Here is a 23,253-nt window from a genome sequence, read left to right on the forward strand (position 1 = left end):
TTGGAACCTCAGAGCCCACAGGATACAGAGATAAGCATCTGTATCCAGCATTCCTACAGGAGTTGGGAGATACAGACAGAATCGCCTGCTAGCCCAGTGGTAAACATCTGTGTGTAGCACTCCTGCAGGAGCTGGGAGATAATACAGACAGAATCGCCTGCTAGCCCAGTGGTAAACATCTGTATCCAGCACTCCTGCAGGAGTAGAGAGAGAGACAGAATCGCCGGGTAGCCCAGAGTATGCAGTGCTGCAGAAACAAGAGCAGTCCTGCTCCTCAACAAGGCGGAGAGAACAGAGTCTTGAAAGTTGTCCTCTGGACTCCACATGTCTGCCATAGCAGGCTGGTGCCTGAACTCTCACACATGGAAGAAAAATTTAAAAGCAACCAACAGACAGAATCACCACCAAAAAGTCTGAGCTATGTCATTTCTAGGAATATGTATACTCCCAAAGGAATATACCTAGCACACAACAGAGGTACTGTACACCATCCCTCCCCCCCCCAGCGCTATTCAGAGCAGCCAAGTTATGGAATCTGCTACAGAAGAACAGATAAAGATAATATGGTATACATAGGTGTAGAACAATAGTCATCCATTAAAAAGACTGAAAGGAGATAATTTACAGGAAAATATATGGGACTGAAGATCATGTTAAGTGAAGCAAGCCAATCTCCAAAAGCCAAATATGTTTTTTTTCTCAAATGCACAAGAGACTTAAGATTTAATCATTTTAAATCATGTGTAGGTGTATGTGTCTCCATGTGGGTATGTGCAAATGAAGAATAGGATCTCCTGAAGCTGGAGTTACAGGTAGTTGTGAGCCACCTGTTTGGGTGCTTGGATGGGAACTCGGATCCTCTCCAGCAAATGTTAAGAGCTGAGGCATCTTTACAGTCTCCCCCAACTTGCCCCAAATTATGTCCTAAAGTGAGGGAGTAAAAATTTATGTATTTACTGTTTACAACGTTCTGGCATGAGTGCGCTCTATAAAACAGAATTCTTTTTTTTAATTAATTAATTTATTTATTAAAGATTTCTGCCTCCTCCCTGCCACCGCATCCCATTTCCCTCCTTCCCCCATCAGGTCCCCCTCCCTCATCAGCCCCAAGAGCCATCAGGGTTCCCTGCCCTGTGGGAAGTCCAAGGACCACCCACCTCCATCCAGGTCTAGTAAGGTGAGCATCCAAACTGCCTAGGCTCCCACAAAGCCAGTACGTGCAGTAGGATCAAAACCCATTGCCATTGTTCTTGACTCCTCAGGAGTCCTCATTGTCACCTATGTTCAGCGAGTCCGGTTTTATCCCAGGCTTTTTCAGACCCAGGCTAGCTGGCCTTGGTGAGTTCCCGATAGAACATGCCCATTGTCTCAGTGTGTGGGTGCACCCCCTCGCGGTCCTGAGTTCCTTGCTCGTGCTCTCTCTCCTTCTGCTCCTGATTTGGACCTTGAGATTTCTGTCCGGTGCTCCAATGTGGGTCTCTGTCTCCTTTCATCGCCTGATGAAGGTTAATATTCAGGAGGATGCCTATATGTTTTTCTTTGGGTTCACCTTCTTATTTAGCTTCTCTAGGATCACGAATTATAGGCTCAATGTCCTTTATTTATGGATAGAAACCAAATATGAGTGAGTACATCCCATGTTCCTCTTTTTGGGTCTGGCTTACCTCACTCAGGATAGTGTTTTCTATTTCCATCCATTTGTATGCAAAATTCAAAAAGTCATTGTAAAACAGAATTCTTAAGTTGACAGTCATACAGAAGCTCTGGCATAAAGACAATCATGCGGAACCTTCGGGCTATAGTCCTTTGTTTCCTTCCGAAAGGTAGGAAAGCATTAGGGTAATGCACACTGACTTCGGAGGCGTCTATTCCCCACTCCAGAGGCTTCTGGAAACCTCTTCCTCACTGATGCACAGAAGGGAGGGTGTGGAATTTCGGACAAGCTCAGCGCAGTAGCGAGCATTCTTCAGAAGGCATGATACGGGTAAAAGAGAACACAGAGACGGAGGAACGGAAGAGGTCCGGTTCCAGGCAGAACGCACGCGTGCGACCGTCCACTCAACATCTAGGGGTGGGGCTGGGTCTGCAGGCAGGGCTGGGGAGATAGGTGGAGCTGAGCCCACACTCTCCAATGGAGTGGAGGCAGAGGCGGGCCCAGTGGCCGAAGGAGCATGGCGTGGAGACAATTCCGAGTGAGTCGTGCCGTGGGAGTTCACGCGTGGTCGGAGCCCAGGATGGGAGGAGATGAGGCGGGGAGCGTGAAAGGCTGGGGCCCTTGCAGCGTATCTTGCACGGGTGCGCAGCTACGGGCATGCCAAAAGCAAGCGTGCCTGGCAGAGGCTGGTCTGAGCATGAGCGATCGATGGCATTTTTTTTTTTTTAAACTGAGCTTGTATCGGACCTCTGTGAGCACATGGTCGACTAGCCTTGTAGAAAGGATCCAGGACAGAATGAAATAAGACATGCGGCCACCCTTCTAGAGACAGTGTGGTTAAAATGGGAGCCCAGTGTGAAGAGTTCTTGGTTGTGTCCCTGGTTTGGGAAAGAGTGCGCAGATAGTGCTGCCTGAGACGTGTGGCATTTCTACAAACTCCCAAGAGGAGGGAGAATGAATACCTGGTTTGCTGTGGGCGAATCTGAGCACATCCTCTACTTCCTTGTTTAGTGAACAAATCCCATTAAAAAATAAAATTATGTGTAGATGTGGGGAGGGGTGGAAGGGTGAATACAGGTGCCCCCTGAAACCAGCTGTGTTGGAGCCCCTAAAGCTCGAGTTACAGGCCTGGTGGTGAGCTGTCTGACACGGGAACGGGAGCCGAACTCTGGTAGAGCAGCAAGTGCGTTTAGCCACCGAGCTATCCCCAGCCCCCAGATCTGTATCCTGGCTGACATCACTCTCGTTTCTCCTGCTTCATTTTAAGCAATGCTTTCCTTTTAGTTCCAAACAGATCTCCATTCTCTGGCCCTTCCTTGGCTTCAGCCCCCTAGAGATCCACCAGCTTCCTGCTCTTTAGCTTTTGTGTCTCCGTTGAGAATCAGCTTAACTCGCTTCCTCAGGATGCTTCCATTGCTTTCTCCTTCATGTCAGTTTCCTTGGCTCATGATGATTGATTTGTGGCTTCCTTAGGTTACACTCTTCTGAAGGACAGGGACCAGCTCTGGTTTGCTTACTTTTGAAGGGCTGAATGAATGCATTAGCCACTTAGCATCTGGTGGTGCTAATTATCAAAAAGCCTTGTGAACCACTTTTGGGCTCCGGGGTAGTGATTCTCTACCCAGAGAGTGAAGCTATGTTGATATTGTAGCCACTTTTATATTATACACAAAGGACATTTCAGGCCAGTAACCGGTATACTTTCAAAATATAAACACCATGTGCTAATAAAGGCTAAAGGAAAACATGAATTTCAGAACACAATTCACCTACAGGTTTTTGGTGTTTTTTTAAATTTTTTTTAATTTTTATTTATTTATTTTTTATTGAGACATGGTTTCTCTGTAACTTTGGAGCCTGTCCTGGAACTAGCTCTTGTAGACAAGACTGGCCTTGAACTCACAAAGATCTGCCTGCCTCTGCCTCTTGAGTGCTGGGATTAAAGGTGTGCACCACCACGGCCTGGCTGATGATCAGGTGTTTAAGCCTCTACGTAGAAGGGGTCCACTGGTGCACACACAGCACAGTGCGCCCTTTCTGATGGGCTTTTAGGAATTCTTTTGTAATGTTTTGTGCACACTGCACAGTTGTCCTTAAATTACAAAGCACCACCGGGCAGCTAAGGCTCACGCCTTTAATCCCAGCACTCAGGAGGCAGAGGTAAGCGGATCTCTGTGAGTTCGAGGCCAGCCTGGTCTACAGAGCTAGTTCCAGGACAGCCAGGACTGTTACAGGGAAACCCTGTCTTGAAAAAACAAAAACAAAAGGTACTTATATTTCTGGCAAAGTTACCGTATATTTGTGAAATGTGGGGAGTGGGTGTTTGGTGGTGAACTACAGCTTGTTCTTTGGCTCAGGTAATAGGAAGGTTTTTAAACCTGCCTAAATAGCAATAGCAAGTTCAAACATAGGGAAATTAGTGTGTTAACTTTAATCAAAGAAGAATATTGACAGGACTGATTTCTCCATGCCTAATCTATCAGCATTGACCCTTCTTCATTAACTAGTAAAAATTCTCCCATGTGGCCCCTATCTTGAAAATTTCCTGGCTGGTTCTTAGGAAAAAAAAAACTATTCAGGACTAGAATCTGTGTAAGCAATGTAGGTACTATGTCTACAAAGGCTGGTGTGTGAGTGGGCAGGCAATGAAGGGGGGCAGTGTGAGCAGGGAAGGGCTCTCAATTCATGTAGATGTAATGTCCTCAGGGTGAGGAAGGGTGCTTCGGCCTGGCCTGATGAGGGTCTCCATGGAGCCTTTCTTTTCCCCCACTAGAAGCGGGCCCTGGATGCAGCCATCATCCTCGGAGGCGGAGGACTTCTCTTCACCTCTTACCTGACAGCTACGGGCGATGACCATTTCTACGCTGAATACCTCATGCCAGCCCTGCAGAGGCTGCTAGACCCAGAATCAGCCCACCGCCTCGCTGTTCGCTTCACGTCCCTGGGGCTCCTTCCTCGAGCTCCATTTCAGGACTCTGACATGCTGGTAGGTGTCCCTGGGTCACACTGTGTTACATTTAGGGGTGTGGGAGAGGTCACATCCTTCAGCGCTTGTGTCCTCTGCTGCGACTGTGCTTCTGAAAACCAGAGCTGCAGGTCCGCAGGCAGCTGGGACCTGGAGCCCAGGCTGAGGAAGCGTCTCCTGAACTTACGGAAGAGCACTCACCACGTAGCTTACGCTCACAGCTTTAATCCTCACCACTGCTGTTTGAGGTTGGTCCTATCTCATCTCCATCCACAGAGCAGGAAACTTGCCCAAGGTCATGCAGCTGGGAGGTGGCAGGACCAGGATTCGAACCTATGGAGTCTGACTCCAGTGTCCAACCTTGGTCACTGGCCTTGCTGAAATCCCTCTGCTGAGCAGGGAAATCTTCTGTAGTTGTTAAACAGCTAATGCATGCAGTGTTAGCTGGGAAGGGTCGTCTCTTTTAGATACTATGTCCTCTGTCTGGGTAGGTGTGAAGGGTCAGGAGGATACTGCAGTCCGGCCAGATGGGTCCTTTCTCCCCCCCCCCCCCCCACCATCAGAAGCAGGCCCTGGGTGTACTCATCATCCTGAGGGGGTGGAGGACTTAAGTCCTAGGTAACCACCTGCTCCAGTCCCTTCTGCTGTCTCTTTCTCTGGATGCTACCTTTTTTCTTTCTCTCTCTCTTTCTCGTTGAGACAGGTTTTCTCCGTATAGTTCTGGCTATCCTTGAACTTACTCTGTAGACCAGGCTGCCCCTGCCTCCCAAGTGCTGAGATCAAAGGCGTGCGCCACCACCCCCCAGCATACCCTTTTTCTTTTGAGAGGGGTCCATGTTGTCCAGGTTGATCTCAAACTTGTGGGCTGAAATGATTTCTGGGCCTCAGCTTCCTGAGTAAGTGGGAGCATACAGAATGTCCCACCGTGCAGTGGTCCCTACTCCCCGGCAGCCAGGCCAGTTGCTCCTCGTATCCCACTTTTCCTCCCTCAATTTACTTCTCTGCCCAAGGCTTCAGTTCCCTGTCCTGACTCGGCTCTCCTGGGAGGGTGGGGGTGCTTTTGGGATGCTTGGCTGCCCAGGTCTGACTGACTGGTTTAACCATAATCTCAGAGAAGCTTGACAACGCCGCAGGCTCTGTCACACAGCCAGGGACAAGAACCGGCTTGAGGGCTGTTAGAGCTGCACTTGTCGCCTCGTGGCTCTGAGGTGCTGCATGCACATTCTTACCTTCCTGTGCCCTTTCTCGTCTCCTGTGGATTTCAAGACCATGTGACTTTCCCCTTGGGGACACTTACCTGACCTCTAAGAGCTCACTGGAACCAGCACCAGTGCCGGCCAGTGTCCTCCCTCCAACTCTCCATGATGCTCATTGCTGCTGGCTTCTGGTCAGTCATGGAGGAAAGGTCAACTGGTGCTTGTATACTAGAGGCGGGTGATGGGCTCGGCTGCGTGGTACTCACTGGTGTCCGAGTAGCATGACCTAAAGGCTGACGACACCCAACAACTCCTTCTCCTGCCCAGGTTGAGTAGATAAGAAGAGCCACCATAATTGTGCTGGATAGCACCTGTCTCCTGTTCTGTGGTGGGATACGGCCTCTCCCTCAGCCTTGAGGCCTCCGGTGTCAGACTCCAGCAGACATCAGAAGCACCTGCAGATAGACACCTCAGAGTGTCCTTCCTCCCAAAGATCCCTATTCGGTGGGCCCACTGATGCTCAGCAAGCTCTAGGGGACTTCTGATGCAGGACGCTGGGAGTCCTGCTGTGAGAACTACTTGGTATAGCCACGTACACCTCTGCCCTTGTCTTCTTTCCAGGAAGTGAGAGTCCTGGGCCGTAAATTCCGAAATCCAGTAGGGATTGCTGCAGGATTTGACAAACATGGGGAAGCTGTGGATGGCCTCTACAAGCTGGGCTTTGGTTTTGTTGAGGTCGGAAGTGTGACTCCCCAGCCTCAGGAAGGAAACCCCAGACCCAGAGTATTCCGCCTCCCGGAGGACCAAGCTGTCATTAACAGGTAGGGGGTGTCTCAGTGTTGCGGGGAGTATCTCCTCCCCTGCTGGAATCTCTGAGATGGAAGACCCGCCTTCTGCTTTTCTCCTAAGATGGAAGGACATTCTGTCATTTGGAGTATTCAGGAGCCCTTTTGAACACGAGGCAGCGCTCACCCCAACCTTGGAACACAGCTGTTAGGATTGTACCAGGTGTTCCTGCTGAGGCTCAGAGCTGGTGCTGGCTGCAAAGATCAGCTGGGAAAGGCTTGGACTTGACAGTGTGCACTTTTCTACATTGTTACTCCATTGCCCTGGTCCAGGGTTGGCCTATAGGAATATAATGATCTCACTTGTAATTTGAAATATTCTCATGACTACATTAAAAACTAGAAAAAGGAATGAATTTGTTACTTATTTATAATTATTAAGATTTAATTATAAACAATGTATTCCAAAACCATTTTAACATGCAGTCGATGTAAAAATCATTGGCTAACTACACTCCCCTTTTATTGGCTTCTGGTCCTCCAGCACCCACTTGCCTTTACTTCTGGGTCCTCTGACTTGGGCAGAGCTGGTGGCCACGTGCTGCCAGCGGCCTTGGTACTGCACAATTGGCCCTTGCTTTGGATGAACAAGGACGGAGTGTTCAGCATGTACGGCTGCTCATAGGAGGAGGAGTCCTTCCGACTCCGTGAAGCCTCAGCCTTCATGGTTCTGAGTACTTAGTGTAACTGCAAAGGGAAGACCTTCGTACTTTTTTGCCGGGAGATTTTTGAAGAGCTTCCTGGTGAGGATTTTGGCAGACCTGTGGCCGTGCTTCCTACTGCTTATTTCAGAAAGGTCATAGATCTTTCTGTTGCATTTTGGCAGGGACCAGTGTCTTTAGGGCTGGGCAGACAAAATACCTGTGTTTCTGATTTGGCTGTTCCATGAGACTTTGGGCAATATACTTGGCAGAGCCCCGTGGGGCAGGGAGTGGTGAGGGGCAGGCGTCTGTGCTCCTGGACGCATGCACACTTAGCCTTCTTGCTCATGTCCGTGGCATGTGTTCAGCACAAACATGCTGAAGGATGGGTATTTACTGCGCCAGCAGATCACGGTCACTGCCCATGCTGCGTTGCTCTGGCTGCAAGCTACAAAATGATGTAACCAGACCCCGTTAGCTATCATTCTTGTTACTGGGACAGAGTTCTGACAAAAAGCAGCTTAAGGAAGGGGTGTTTATTTTGGCTCACTGTCTGAGGGCACAAGCCCTCCTGGTGGCAGCAGCCTAAGCAGAGGGCCACTTTGCACCTGCAGTGAAGAAGCAGGGAGTGGAGGATGCTGGTGCTTGGGTCACTTTCTCCTTACTCGGTTTGGGTTGTGAGCCTGTGGGATGGTGCTGCCCGTGTTCCTGGTGGGTCCTCCCTGCTCCATTCAACCTTTCTGGGAACAGTCGTACAGACACACCACATGTGTGTTTCCATGGCGACTCTAGCTCCCACCCATTTGACAATAGAGAGGAGCCGGTGTGAGAGTGTGGAAATGGTCTCGGGTGCTTTTTCCAGCTGTCACCTCTAACTCCACCCCTTTCCTGTGTGTTTATGTGCACCAGGTACGGATTCAACAGCCACGGGCTCTCGGTGGTGGAACACAGGCTGCGCGCCCGACAGCAGAAGCAGACCAAGCTCACTGCAGGTAAAGTCGGGAGTCGTGGGAGGGTCTCTCTTCCTCTATACAGAGAAATACAGGGGGAGGGCATGCGACCCAGCGATAGGAAACAGACAATAAAAACCACACAAAGCCACTCAGGCTCCTCTTGTTTGGGGATTGTCCAGCTTCTACCTCAGCCTCAAAGGTCATAACGGATGTCAGAATTCAGCACGGCCTTTCTGGTCTCCGGCACCGATGGAACCTGGATTGTGTCCTAACTTGGGGGTTTGGGGTCAGCAGAGAGCATGTGGGTAGCTAAGACGTGACCCGAGTGCATCTGCACACGTCCAGCGCGGCTGTCCTTTCGTTCATTGTGTAAATGGTGTGCGCTACGAGCTAAAGAGCAGGGCAGAGGTGTCGCACGCCTACCTACTCGGGACCAGCTGTCCTCAGGCCTTGCTTTTGGTGGCTTTTCATGGAGATGTCTTTGTCCTCTGTGGTCTGCTTTGCGCTCAGAGGTGCATTTTGGGGCCAGAGCCCTGGGTGGTGGCCCTCTGCCCATAGCTCTCCGCTTCTCACATACCTTCTGTAGTTTTGGGGGCTTTTCTCCTTCGCCTCGACAATGTCTTTCAGGAGGTCCTAGTCTCATTTGATGGCCTATAGCGTGAAGGTTAAGCCAAGGACTTCTGCGTTTATTTGAGGAGCTAAGGAAGAAAGGGCTGAAGCTCAGATGGTGGACACAGGAAATGACAGTGTTTAAAAACCGCTGGCTTTGGCTGTGTGGTGCTAGCGCACACCTTTAATCCCAGCGCACTTGGGAGGCAGAGGCAGGAGGATCCCTGTGAGGTCGAGAAACCCTGTCTTGAAAAAGAAACAAACAAAACCCTAAAACAAAAACACAAACAGAACAAAACAAAACAGAAAACAAAACAATCCTGGCTTTGACAGAACCGGACCCTGCCAGCCCTGCAACTGTGAAGGTCTTAACATGATGTCCGTGGTTTGTGGTGTTCTCCTGCCTCCTGCCTTCCATCTCTTCTTTTCAATGCCCACAGTGCTCTCTCTGTGGGCTGGCTTTCTCGCCATTGTGCCATGTCCACCCTTCACCCTCAGTCTGTGCCCTCACATTCATTGGAGTGAGGCCAAGTCCGGTGTCCGTGCCCTGCCCACAGGCATCTGCTGGCAGCTAGCGGCCTTGTAGACGCTTTCTGCCAGCACCGATAGAAGAGACAGTGCTCTGTGTAAAGAGTAGCTCAGCCCTCCTCACTCCGTAATCGTGCCCGTGCAGGGGTGAGCACAGTGACAGGCCCAGTTACTCAGGAAGCCGTACTCTCCACGCGGCTCACTTGTGCTAAAGCTCACAAGTGATCCAGGCCTGCTGGGTGCTGGACTTGAAGCTTCGAGACCACTTAGGAAATGTTACAGAAATCTGACTTTTAAACTGGTGACCAAGAAGGTGATGGGCTGTGAGAAGGCGGCCCTGGTTGACCTTGAACCTGCTATGTTGCTAAGAATGACCTTGAACTCCTGATTTTCTTACCTACACCTCCTGAGAACTGTGCTTACAAGTGCCCACCATGCACAGCTTCCTCCTGTTTTTCTGCTTTTTCCCAGTATTTAGGCTTCTAATTTCTCTATTTAATTAAAAAGATAAAAGGCTTAGTATGCCTGAAGCATCCTTGTATGTGCATGCACTTGTCATAGAGACAGATGATGAAGCGGCTCTCAGCCATCAGGCATCAGGCAGCAGCCCCCAGAATGAACCTTCTCAGCCGATTCAGGGGAGTCCCACCTGTACTCAAAATGTTGCCTGGGAAACTTGCTCTTCACAGATGGGCTGCCCCTGGGAATCAACCTGGGGAAGAATAAGACTTCGGTGGATGCTGCTGCAGACTATGTAGAGGGCGTTCGTGTCCTGGGCCCCTTGGCTGACTACCTCGTGGTGAACGTGTCCAGTCCCAACACTGCTGGCCTGAGGAGCCTCCAGGGAAAGGCTGAGCTGCGCCTCCTGCTGGCCAAGGTGTGTCATTACACCATCACATGTTCCTGCTGCCCTTACTCGGTTTCATCCTACTGGCGAAGCTATTCACATCTGGCCTAGGAACCCTCATCTCTCACACCCCCAGTCATACCAATAGGCAGTTAACTGCTGTAAAACCACAGGCAGCCAGAGCTGGCACGGCTCTCAGGTGTCACTCTGTCCCCAGCACTGTGTGTGAATGGAATGAGTGCTCACTGCCTAGTCCTTGTGACACATCTCCTTGCTTGTTTTCAGGAACAAAACCAACCTGAGCGGTTATCCCAAGGGGAGAAACAGCTTGTGCTTTAGTTGACCGTATGTGAAAACGCCGATCCACACTGCCGGGCTGTGGGGTGGGGTCCCCATCTCTGGCTTGTCCTCCTAGGTGCTGCAGGAGAGGGACGCCTTGAAGGGAGTGCGGAAGCCGGCCGTGCTGGTGAAGATCGCCCCTGACCTCACGGCCCAGGACAAGGAGGACATTGCCAGTGTGGCGAGAGAGGTTTGAGTCAGGGTGGTTCCAGGTAGGGTGGGGGTAGCCTCCGTCGTCCATTACTGCTGGGATAACACAAAATGGCATGGTTGGTGACTTCCTCTATGTGGAGTGGAAGGCTGGTTGGTTGTCTGTCACTGTATAGTCCACCCGGTGAGTGAAATGTGTTTGGCGAGTCTTTTTCTTGCTTCTGATCTGTCTTCATCCAGAAAGTCCAAGGCCTGCGCTGGCCTGTCTGTCAGTCTCACGTCTGTCCCAACAGCAGGCTTCTCCGGCTATACAGGGTGGTAGGAACACAGTCCAGCAGTCCTGGATTTCAGTCCTGGTGCTACCACGTACTCCCTGAGATACTCCCAGACAGCTAAGGTCAAACCCTGCTTAGGCGCTGTCATGGGCTCGCTGTGAGACACTGCTGTGTCACATTGAGTGGCTCATTCTGATCCGTCTCTCCAGTCAAGGTGTGGGTGAGACTGTGAGGGTCCTGCCCTACAGAACTGACCCCTGGCCTGCTGGCTGCCTCAGTCCTCAAAAGAGACAGTTTCATTGAGTCCCTCAGATCTATGGCTTGAGGCGCTTTCTCTGTCTCACGCTGCAGCTGGGCATCGATGGACTGATCGTCACAAACACCACAGTGAGTCGCCCTACCGGCCTACAAGGTGCTCTGCGCTCTGAGGTGGGAGGACTGAGTGGGAAGCCACTCCGAGATTTGTCAACGCAGACCATCCGGGAGATGTACGCCCTCACTCAAGGCAAGGCTTAGGCTCACGAGGCCCTGGTTCTTCCCTCGTCCGTTGTGTTTGCCAGGACCAAGGCCTGATGGACGCCTGGGTCCTTATACCCGCCTCCCTGATGGACGCCTGGGTCCTTACACCCGCCTCCCTGGCCTTGCTATGTGCTTCTCTCCAGGCAGGATTCCCATTATTGGGGTTGGCGGTGTGAGCAGCGGACAGGATGCGCTGGAGAAGATCCAGGCTGGGGCCTCCCTGGTGCAGCTGTACACGGCCCTCACCTTCCTGGGGCCGCCTGTCGTGGTCAGGGTCAAGCGTGAGCTGGAGGCACTTCTAAAGTGAGTGGGGCTTGACGCAGCCTGACCGGGAAGTTGGTCAGAGAGGTTAACTAGAAAGTGACACTGGCCGTCTGTCTGCTGTGCATGCCCAGAGGGCTGGAGGGAAACACAGACGGCAGGGTGGGAAAATGTCTCTGCTGCATCTTTGGCCAAGGACAAACAGTGCCAAGGGAATTCAGTGATTCTGAGGCGGAGCTCATTACAAGGCAGGGCCTGCCACTTGCCCAGGGACCAGGGATGGAGGAATCCTAGCAGAACGAAGCAGGTAGTGAATTGACATTGACTAGTGTCCGGGAACTGCGGTATAAAGTCACTTCCCTTCCTGCACAGAAGGCCCGGGCAGACGGGTGCAGGGGCCTGGGTGAGGGCAAAGTAGTGGTCATAAGATGTGCTGGGTGGGGTGGGGTGGCAAGCGGCGTGCCCATTGGCAAGCATGGGCCTCCTGACGACAGACTTTGTTTTCTTTCCAGAGAGCGGGGTTTTAACACAGTCACAGAGGCCATTGGCGCAGATCACCGGAGGTGACAGCTCCTCCCAGACGCCCCATCCAGAACGGGCGTACCTCGAGCCCCCGGTGACTGCATCATGAGAGGAAGCTCTATCTCAAGCCATGACCTTTGAACTGTGGGCTCAGCTGGACTGCACAAGTGTCCCGGGTGTCACTAGACAGTGGAGGCGTTCTCTAATGAGACCACAGACTCTAGTGTCGCTTTCTGGGTCTAAGTCCTGGGATCTCTCGGTAGTATAAGGACATTGGCTCTTTGGGAGGAAAAATCATGGAGAAAATAAAGCCATTTAAACCTGTTTTAAAATCCTGTCCCTTCTGGGGGGCCAGGTCTCTGTCCATATGCTGAAGGTCTTTCTGGGTCTCCACTCCCTGGTCTGCAGGGGGCTTCCCAGGACTCTGCCTTTCAGTTGACTTCATTTCTATTACATCTGACTTTATTTTGAGAATATTTCAAACATAGTCAAAAGTTGCAGGAATAGTCAGTGAAGTCTATGTGTCCTTCATTTTGAGCCACCAGGGGTCACCATTTGTCACAGTGGCTTCTCTGTCCTTCTCTTTGTCTGCACACACACACACACACACACACACACACACACACACACACACACACACACACAGAGAGAGAGAGAGAGAGAGAGAGAGACAGAGAGAGAGAGAACATTGCTAGCATATACTATTATTGCTGAAACATTTTAGACGGTGTCATCATTACTTTCCCTCATGAGAAGCCAGCCTGATTCTCCAAAGCATATCATATCACTGCTTAAATTTCAAAAGCACTATGTTTCTTAGAGATTCTTTTTTCTTTTATAAAACACTATTACCAAAAGGGTTTATTTTGTCTTATGCTTCTGGATCACACTCCATTACTAAGGGAAAGTCAGGACAGGATCTCAAGCAGGGCAGGAGCTGATGCAGAGGCCATGGAGGGAGCGTCTACTGGCTTACTCTTTTATGGCTTGCTCAGTCTGCTTTCCTCCAGGACACAGGACTGTCTACCCGGTGGTTGCCCCAGCCACAGAGGTCTGTGCTCTCCTCTGTCAATCATTAATCAAGAAAATGTATCACAGGCCAAGCTGGTGGGGGCATTTCCTCAGCTGAGGTTCTCTCTAGTGATGGTTCTGGCCTATATCAAGCTGACCTAAAAACTAACCAGTATACTATATATTATTCTCAAAGATTAAAAAATACAGAACTCTTGGCCAGGTGTGGTGGCACATGCCTATAATCCAGCGCTCAGGAAGCAGAGACAGGTGGATCTCTTGAGTTTGAGGCTAGCCTGGTCTACAGAGCGAGTTCCAGGACAGCCAGGTCCACACACAGAGAAACCCTGACTCAAAACAACAAAACCGGACTCTCAAATGTGTAAAAGTCCCCCTGCCGCCTAACCGCACTCTGCAGAAACGACTTTTGTTTGTGGTGTGTCCCCTCGGACTCCCCTCTACATGGAAGCACCCACATATGAGTCCACTGTGCTGTGGGGGTGGAGTGCCAGCCCTTGTTTGTGTTTATGGCTGTTTAGCATTTCCCCTGACTAACGCGGGACAGTTCTGCAGTTGCTTTGCTGTTTTAAGATGGCGCTGATGCTGCTGCCTCCTGTCAGCCGGGCTTGTCAGGAGGACGTATTTAGCCAGTCTCATGGTCCCTTGATGGCTGCCAGCATTTGATGTCTCCTAGAGCCCCAGCGGACACCCTCGTCCACACTCCTGGGCCCAGCTTGGGTGTTAAGTGAAGCTGGTTCCGAGAGCGGTCGTGGTTGGTCAGCACAGGTGTGTTTGACATTTGGAGAGAGTCAGCTGGTTCACCTGATGGTCTGCTTCTGATGTGGTTCTGTGGCCAATACTTTTGTGTCCAGTTGCCCTTGAAGAGGAACAGGAAAGCATGCCATCCGATTGTGGGTAACATAGAAAAGTGGAAAATGACACGGTGTGGAGAAGCTTGGGGACCTAGTTTGGAGGGCACCCGAGATCACTGGTGTCGTCATCCTGGGCCTCACAACAGGGCTATCAAGTGTGAGTTCTTTGGGCTGTGCTCGCGGTGGGGAAGGACGGTCAGCCAGAGGCTGTGCTGGGAGAACACCGTGCTGTCTGACCTGCTAAGAGAAGACAGACATCTTCACGCCTGACGTGGCATCTCCAGTCCTCACAGTGTGTGCTGATGAGCTAATGGCTGGAACTGGCAAATCTAGGTGTCCAGTCTAGGTCTGTACCTACTCTTGGCAGTGGTGAGCCAGGAAGCCAAGGAGGGCACTAAGAGGTACACAAAACAGCTCCCCCCAGCTGGGGACAGGAGGTCCTGGATGACTCGTGCACCCTGGCCAGGACTGTAGGGATCAATCTCATTGCCCTTTGCGTTGACTGGTTCGAGTCCCTGCCTTTCACCAGGAGCCTCGCCATGAGAAAGCCTTGGGACAGCCAAACCAGATGCAGAATGACTGTCCCTAATATTTATTTATTTTAAATTTACATACACACACACACACACACACAATATTCTGTCTGTGTGTGTCTGAAGACCTGAAGAGGGCAGCAGACCTCATTATAGATGGTTGTGATATAGATGCCGGGAATTGAACTCAGGACCTTTGGAAGAGCAGGCAATGCTCTTAACCACTGAGCCATCTCTCCAGCCCGTTCCCTAATATTTATAATAAGAAATTTGAGATGTGCAGAAAATCTAAACAAGTGGGATAATACCCATAGTCCATCTAGACTTGGGAATTCTGTCTTTTCTTGTCTGTTTACTCTGTCAATCTTTTAAAACCCGTTTATATACTGTATTTTAATTTATTCCTAAGTAAATAATAACTTTAACTATTTGAGAATACATATATATTCCTAAATTGCCAATAATCTATAGCTATATCTAGGAAAATGAGCCACAGTTCCCTGACATCCTGTAATGTTCATGCATACTCAAGTGCCTCCTCTTGGCCCCACGTTCCTTCCACGGCCAGGCAGATTTCACCTGTGTGCTCTCCAGCTTCCTCTAGTCTAGCGAGGTGAGCAGTCCTGCAGACAGTTCCGCATTCCTAATCCCTGGATTAAAGACTACATTTCCTGATCTCTGATACATCTGAGTTTGGTCATTTGACCCCTTCCGTTCAGTGTGAAGGCACTGGGTGGTCTTTCAGGGAGGTCTTTTCCGACTACAGCGTGAGTGTGGTGGTTGGAGCCCTGGCATCCGTATTAGCTCTGGGGATCAGGGTCACCCTCCAGAGATGACAGTGGGCAAGGAGAGAAAGAGCTTTGTGGAATGGCCAATAGGTGCTCAGCCTACTTCTTCATCACTTTAATGTTGTAAGCTAGACCCGCTTCTAAGTAGTCAACCTTAACCTCAGCAAGAAAAGTGACTGAGGCCTCTCACAACTGTGGATCAGCCCGGGAGACATGTTGCTTCCTGCTGAGAGGGACTTGAGGCTTTTTCCTCCAGGTGCAGATCTTGGTCAGTGCACCACGAGAACATGATGGGGGTCAATGGGTCACCTGGTCTTGAGTAAGTGCCACTGTGTTGAGTAAGTCTCAGCAGCCAGGGGATCTTTCCATAAGAACCCCATGGTCCAACGGGTGGGAAATAAAGTCCGTGCACCTGGACACCAGGGGACATGACGGAGAGGCGTCTGTGCAAAGTGGGGGTGACCTGAAGTGGCACCCAGTTGGGCTGTGATAGGCCTGGGAAAGACACAAAAGCAGCTTTTCAGCAGGGTTATGAATGACCTGGGAACTGACCCAGGGACCAGCTCGCCAAAGGGCTGGACCTTTGGGAGAGGGGGTGAGCTTAGCCATTCGCATTCCTCAGATGACCAGAAGGCCGTTCCTGGGTGTGGGAAGTCCCAACTGGGGAGTACCCTACAGGAAATGACAGGAGGGACAGTGTGAGGGTGAGTCGCTGCTCCTCCTGTGTTCTCATCAACCACTTAGGTTGGGCCAGAAGCAAAATGGTTCAAAGGATCAGACCTGGCTCCTGTCCCAGCCTTTTTCTTTTAAGCCACCAACCAGCTCCCAAATCACAATACAGAGACTTATTATTAGCTTTGAATGCTCAGCCTAGCTCAGGCACGTTTCTGGCTAGCTCTTTTAACTTAAATTAACCTGTTCACTTTATCTACCTTTTGCTTTCTTAATTCTGCATATCTTACTTTCACTGTGTCTGACTGGCTGGTGTCTGCCTGGCTTCTTGTCCCAGGCGTCTCCCTCATTCTCTCCTTTTGTTCTTTTCTTCTTTTTGAGCCTAGGGTTCTCCTATTTATTCTCTCTGTCTGTTAGCTCCACCTGTCCTTTCTCTGACTAGCTATTGGCTGTTCAGCTTTTTATTAAACCAATCAGGTACCATAGGCAGGCAAGGTGAAACAGATGCTTTTAGTAGTTAAACACACATCCTTACATCATTAAACAAATACAGCATAAACAAAAGCAACAAGCTTTAACACAGTTTAAGTAACATTCCTCAGCATAAACAAAGTAACACATCTTTGCCTAGTTAAAATAACGTTCTACCACAGGCTCTTCCAGCCCCAGACAGAGTCACTGAGTGTCCTGGCTGTAGCAATTTCAGTTATTCTCCTGGGTGCTGAGTCTTGTTCTTCCTTGTTCTAGTTCATTCTCGTTCTAGTTCATTCTTGTCATTCTTCTTTTTCCTTCTCTTCCTCCTTCTTTGTTTTTCGAGACAGGGTTTCTCTGTGTAGCCCTGGCTGTCCGGGAGCTCACTCTGTAGACCAGGCTGGCCTAGAACTCAGAGTTCCACCTGTCTCTGCCTTCCAAGTGCTGGGGTTAAAAGTGTGCACCGCCACTGCCAGAAAATGAACTTTTCTTTTAATTTTTGCTTTTTGAGACAGGTTCTCACTATGTAGCTTTGGCTGGCTTGAACCTGTGGAGATCAGACTGTCTTGAACTCATAGAGATTTGCCTGCCTCTTCTGCCCCCCTTGAGTCTGATTCTTAACAGCTGTGGATGCTGAGTCTTGGGACCCAAAATATATCAGACTGGTGAGATCAGGATTTCCATTTTATGCGAGTCTCTAACCATTAAGAACAAACACAAGCATGTACATAACTGGATCTGAACTGTGTCCTTCATTCTTTAATTATTTGTTGGTGCGACCCTGCTGTCAGTGGCTGAGCTATGTGCTGGGGATGGGGATGACCATGCCTAGCTACCCTTAGTCTCTGGGAAGCCACACACAAATACAAGGGGCAGAATCCTGCTTCTCACATCCCGTGGCAGGAGAAGGAGCCTGAGCTCTACAGTGGGGAGGGGCGTCACTCTGGGTTATTGGGTGTGTGTGGTAGCAGATTCCTTGGACTGATTGTTCAAAAACACAATTCTATGCTCACTCCACCCCCACCAGAGCTATCCATCAGGGGACTGGGCTGTGTAGCTCCTCCCAGCTCCTCCTAACAACAGTCCCCTGGTTGGCACTGGGGGACTCTGTTGTCTGGCTGCGATGAGGCCATTTGCTTGAGCTCTTGCCTAATAATGTACATTCCAGCTATGGTCTACGTGATCTGTGCTAGCTCCTCACAGCCCTTCCACTGGTGTCCTTGGATGTCCCTGGAGGCCTGGGCCAAGGGGCCCCTTCTCTCAGAGCCTCGCTCTCTTCAAAGCACTGGGTTTCCCAGCTTTGGGGGTGCCAGCGTCTTAGTGGCCTTCTTCCCACTCTGTTGGGTGTCACCGTCATGTGTCATGTTCATAGTTCAGACGTGATACACAGATTTCCTCATGGCCCACATAGCTAATGAGAAATGACTTCAGCCTGGCCAGCGTGGGCAATCTCTTCTGGGGAAGCCATATGCTAACCCAGGACCAAAGGGTCTGCTACCTGCTGGCTCCCAGAGGTGACTTTGGTGGGAACCGGACCCAATGGTGTGAAGGACCCCTACTAGCAGGAAAAGTCAGCCTGTAGATTAGGCCCCCTAGTGGTTCTGGGTGTGGCGTATGTCTCAGGCCTGTCTCCTCTGCTTACTATTTCTTACTTTGTTACTCTGAGCAAATTCCTAATCCTCTATCTCAGCTATAAAGATGGGCTTGTTAAATGATGGCAGGTCCTCCTGCCTTGGGGACTTGACGAATCCAATCAGTAGTGCTCAGAATCCAGGCAGAACAGTGCCCAGCTCATGGTAAGGACCCTCGCGTGTGGCCTGTCATTGCTGTGTGACGGCTGCCTTTTCTGTAAGGGGCTTGGCAGGCTGGTTCTGTAAGGCCCAGCCATTCGGGGCTGTAGAGAGAGAAGGTGGCACTTGGCTGTGGCGTTGCATCATGTCTGCTCCCACTCCAAACTCTGAGGGCAGAGGTTCTGTGTACTCTCCATGTGGTTCAGCAAACAGAACTGAGTTGTGTGCTGGCATTGCTGGGGACACTGATGGCAGAGAATAAGCAAATGACAACATGGTGACATTGGTCACCTAGGCTCCACGAGGCCGTCTGTCCCACAAATGCAGAGTGAAGGAAGTGGGGAAAGTGGGCATGACTTTTGGATACAGTTAGTCTTTAGAGTTATAGTGATATTCTTTTGCCTTTGACCTTTGACCCAGCTCTTAAAGGCCGACTTTATTGACAGTTGTGACAGACTTCACATGTTTCCTGTCTCTGCAAGGGGTTGGCTTGAGGATCATGTTTAGTTTGGCAGCCGAGATCTTGGGAATTCCTCCTTTATGCAATGTTTAGGTTGATTTTGGGAGGACGCTGATGTTTTTGGATAAGTTTTTCTAAAAGCTTGAAACTTTCGTGTATATGGTGCAGACGCTGGCAAGTTTGTGTGCCAGTGGCCCAGTTTCTGAGAACAGAATCGCAGGCACTCAGAACTATTGCTGGGAAGCAGTGCCTGTGTTCCCGGCAGGGCAGTGCTGCATAGTCCCTGGCAGCTGATTGCTGTGTGATGTTCTAGAAATGGGTGTCTTAACAGGAACATCTGTAATTTTCATATTGAGACAAGGTGCAATTTTGAACAACATGTTCTGGAGTCCAACACTCCTCTTTTGATCCTGCTGGAAAGTTGTGTGTACCCCAGGAAAACATGGGGTTCTCTGTCCATGCTGCTCATGCCTTCCCTATTCCACCAGTTCTGAGATGCTGCTTATCTTTCCATTTTGAAGCTGGGCGGTGGTGGCGCACGCCTTTAATCCCAGCACTCGGGAGGTAGAGGCAGGAGAATCTCTGTGAGTTGGAGGGCAGCCTGGTCTACAAGAGCTAGTTCCAGGACAGGTTCCAAAGCTACAGAGAAACCCTGTCTTGAAAAACAAAAAAAAAGACAAAAACAAAAACAAACAAACAAAAAAACCCAACAAAAAATACAGAAATGGAATAATACAGACAGGTGTGGTGGCTTATGCCCGTAATCCCAGAATTTGAGAGCCGAGGCAGGAGGATTGCCAGTACTCAGTGGGCTGCGTAATGAGTTCTAAGCATCCTGAGCTACAGAGTGAGACTCTATTTCAAAAATACAAAGACAACAATAACAGCAGCAGCAACAACAAAACCCTCATCAAACCCCACTCAAATCAGCAATAACTGAGTAAGGTAGTGAAGGTAGGAGCAGAGAAATAAAATAGAACTTGTGGGTGACCCTGCCTGTAATTACATTAAATATAAATAAAGCAAATATTCTAATTAAAAGGCAAAGGGTGGGTAAGTTCTCTATGTGATATAGATAAATAGAGAAGATGAAGCACAGAAACACTAATTAGAAGTAACTTCGCTCATCCCGAGGGACTTTACGGCAAGAAGAGTTACTAGAGATGAGCGAGGACATCTCATAATCGGTGGTTGATTCCAGTGGAAGATGCAGGACATCTAACATTGACTGTACCTAACAACAGAACTTGAGAAAAAAAGACGGGCCAGTCTTTGAAATTACACGGAATATGTTCAGTGAGCACGGTTGGAACTGAAGTCAGTATGGAGAAGTCATAAAAACTGTTTGCAAGTTTATCATCATGTAGCGTGCACACACATTCATATAAATAAAAAATGAATAATCCAAATAAGGTACGGAACAAATGAGACAGGGAATGAAAACTGCCAATATTTTTCAATGGCCGAGTAAAGTGAATTAAAACGGGATGTAAGTCAAGGGCTCAGGGGAGGGCGTGGCTTTAAATGTATGTCTCATAGGTACAGCGCTTACATTGATGTAAGCTTCTACTTTAAGAAATTCAGAAAATAAAATACACCTAGGACAGACTGGGGAGGGAAAGAGATGGCAGAGAAAATGGGAGCCTTTAGGCCAGGTAAGGTGTTCTAGACCTGTAACCTCAGCACTTGGATAGTAGAGGCGGACATTCAAGACCAGCCTGGTTACATAGCAAGTTTGTGAACACCCTGGATTACACGAGACTCTCTTCAAAAAACTAAAACACAGGGGTTTGGAGAGAGAGAGACCTAGGCAGTTAAGAAGGCTTATTACTGTTGAAGAGGACCCAATTTCAATTCCCAACACCCATGTAAGCCCACACTGGGTGGCTCAGCACTGACTATTATTATAGCTCCAGGGGATCTCAAACCCTCTTTTGGCCATCTTTCTGGTCTCCATGGGCACTGGCACATGTGTGCATACATGCACGTACACATGCACATAAAAATAAAAAGGCAAAACAAACAAGTCAAACCAGCAGAAATGAAAAAATGGGGTCCCTGACATAGGAAAGAGACAAACAATATAAGAAGTCCAAGTAAGGAACCACTGAGACAGCTCAATGGCTAAAGGCACCTGCTGCCAAGTCCAGACCTGAGTTCTATCCCCAGATCTACATGGTGGAGGAAGAGGAGCAACTCCTGCAGGCGGTCCTTTGTGTGCGCGCGCGCGCGCGCGCGCACACACACACACACACACACACACACACACACACACACACACACACACACACACATGTGCGTGCACACACACCCATACCACGTGCACACACACATTCGCTGTGTGTGCAACTGAAAAAATACAGTCAAAGCAATGTGAATGTATAACCGGAAGTAGCCTTAGCTATTGGTTACCTTGAAGTGGAGAAATAATATGGGAAATTTTATTTTACTTTTTACTGTTGTGGGCAAAAACCTCAAGAATTTGTAGCCGAATGAACTCTTTTGTTTTTGAGACAGGTTCTTGCTATGCCTATAGCCCAGGCTGGTCTTTAATTCCCTGGGTAGCCTAGAGTAGGCCTAGAAATTGGAAACCATTAGAATCACTGCACGTGCACAGTGGGGACCTGGCTCCCCAAACCCTGCTCACATGGGTCTCACTCTGTGAGAGCTAGGCCTGGGTGAGCTTTTCCTCCACCATTATCTTTGAAAACACAAATACTTAATACTTTAAAGATACTACATTTGTGGCGACACGGGCAGACAATAAAGCAACGGTAAAGCACACGTCCGTGGTTAACGCCGAGGCCACACTGGGCCACTGACATCACACCTTTGTTTTCATTCCTCCCAGGCGCTTTCTGTAGCAGCTTCTTGCCACCTCCTCAGGACGGGTGGCACTTCACACTTTGTGTTTTCCAGCCCATTGGAAACTTGAAAACTAAAGTTCCGGTGTTATTGGAGGGTACAGCTGTGCGGTTCACCACTGATTATTGCTCGCTTCCCCCCCCCCCCCATGTGGCAAAGTTCACTTACTATTTATTTCTTGTGTTATTTTTTTTTACTGTGATAAAATAGATAGAATGTACAGCTTGTCTCTAGCCCCTCTCAGCTTCCATTTCAGCCGCGCGGCTTACACCGGCAATGTTGTGCAACCTCCAGCACTGTTCCGAAAACATCTTCACCACCCAACCAGAAACTACACAAATATTAAGCAACAGCTCCCCTCTTCCAGCTTCTGGCAGTTTCTCACATTTTAAAAGATAGCATGTGTGCACACGCACATGCTTACGGTACATGTGGTTCAATCCACCATGTGGTTTCTGAGCAAACTCAGGTCTTCAGGTTTGGCCGCAAGTGCCTTTGCTCACTGAGCCATCTTGCCAGGCCCTTCCTCTGGCAGTTCCTCATCTACTTCCTGCCTTGTGTATCTCTCTTTCGGCTCCTTCCACTTAGTAGGTTTCCGAGGTTATGATAGGAGGCATCAATCTTTTCTGTAGGGGGATAAGAGTCTCTTGCATGTACAGATCAGTCTGCAATCTTCTGTTGCTGGATACCTGGGCTCTTTCTACCTTCCCACCACTCTGAAGGTGCTGCAGGGAACACTGCCAGAAAGCCTCTTGTTTTAGTTCCTGTTAGTGGACACCTTGTTATGTGACAAAATTTTTCCTAGGGAAGATGCAACACACATGTCTGCTCACCCCAGATGGGGGTCCCGTGACAGATCAAAGTATTACAGCGCTCAAGTCCAACTTGGTTAGCCAGTGCATTTTGGCGGGGTCACTGATTGGAATATTGATGGAGTGGAAAGGACATCTGTATCACCAAAGCCCACTCCAGAGTGGGTGACAGCTCACACAGCTAGGAATCTGGAGCACACTGCACAGCCTGCAGGTCACTCAGCAGGCTGGAGGGTATCCTTGCCAAGTGACTCTGGTCTAATCCTCCTCCAGGCAGCTGCTGGGTTCAGAGTCTTCTTTGCAGCTTTATTGTTTACTCTGGCAGGAAGGGGCCTAGTGAATCTGGTCACTTTGGGGGACGTCCTGAAGCTATTTTGAGTTGTTTATTTTCTTGCTTAGCTTCCCTGAAGTATGGAACGTTTCAATCTGGGTGGAGGGACCATTGCACAACACACCTACAGGTGGAATTGAGGGGTGGGGGGGGGACACAGGAATCCTGGGATCAGCAATCGAACAGACCACAGAGCTATGCCTTGGAGCAGGTACCATTCTCCGCTCCTACCGCAGCTCATGAGGGTCCAGTTCCCCCACCTCTTCCCTAAGACTTGACTTGCCGTAGGAGCCCTTCACATATTTTGGGTACTAAGTCTTTTTCAAACAGAATATCTGCAAACA

General features: G+C 49.6%; 1 protein-coding gene across 2 annotated transcripts; it reads left to right on the forward strand.

Moving 5' to 3' along the window:
* The first annotated feature begins 1,819 nt into the window (after nucleotides 1–1,819).
* Nucleotides 1,820–12,636, forward strand: Dhodh (dihydroorotate dehydrogenase (quinone)). 2 transcript variants are annotated; one of them, XM_075977384.1, is made up of 9 exons: nucleotides 1,820–2,192; nucleotides 4,428–4,640; nucleotides 6,437–6,636; nucleotides 8,211–8,293; nucleotides 10,081–10,268; nucleotides 10,654–10,767; nucleotides 11,354–11,507; nucleotides 11,665–11,824; nucleotides 12,295–12,636. In XM_075977384.1, exons 1-9 carry the CDS (start codon nucleotides 2,172–2,174, stop codon nucleotides 12,347–12,349), a joined length of 1,188 nt encoding a protein of 395 aa, XP_075833499.1. In that variant the 5' UTR covers nucleotides 1,820–2,171; the 3' UTR covers nucleotides 12,350–12,636. The 2 variants fall into 2 exon arrangements, 1 of the variants encoding a protein (XP_075833499.1); XR_012910968.1 differs by having other exon boundaries at nucleotides 2,066–2,192; nucleotides 11,669–11,824.
* Nucleotides 12,637–23,253: the final 10,617 nt, after the last annotated feature.

This window comes from Microtus pennsylvanicus, chromosome 6 (assembly GCF_037038515.1).
Source record: "Microtus pennsylvanicus isolate mMicPen1 chromosome 6, mMicPen1.hap1, whole genome shotgun sequence".
In the NCBI taxonomy this organism is placed as follows: domain Eukaryota; kingdom Metazoa; phylum Chordata; class Mammalia; order Rodentia; family Cricetidae; genus Microtus; species Microtus pennsylvanicus.

Bases quoted from the DNA above. Each gene is read 5' to 3' on its own strand.
- Dhodh (XM_075977384.1), top strand. From the start codon at position 2,172: ATGGCGTGGAGACAATTCCGA. The intron at 4,641-6,436 runs GTAGGTGTCCCT...TCTTCTTTCCAG, and splicing joins TTCAGGACTCTGACATGCTG to GAAGTGAGAGTCCTGGGCCG. The intron at 10,768-11,353 runs GTTTGAGTCAGG...CTCACGCTGCAG, and splicing joins TTGCCAGTGTGGCGAGAGAG to CTGGGCATCGATGGACTGAT.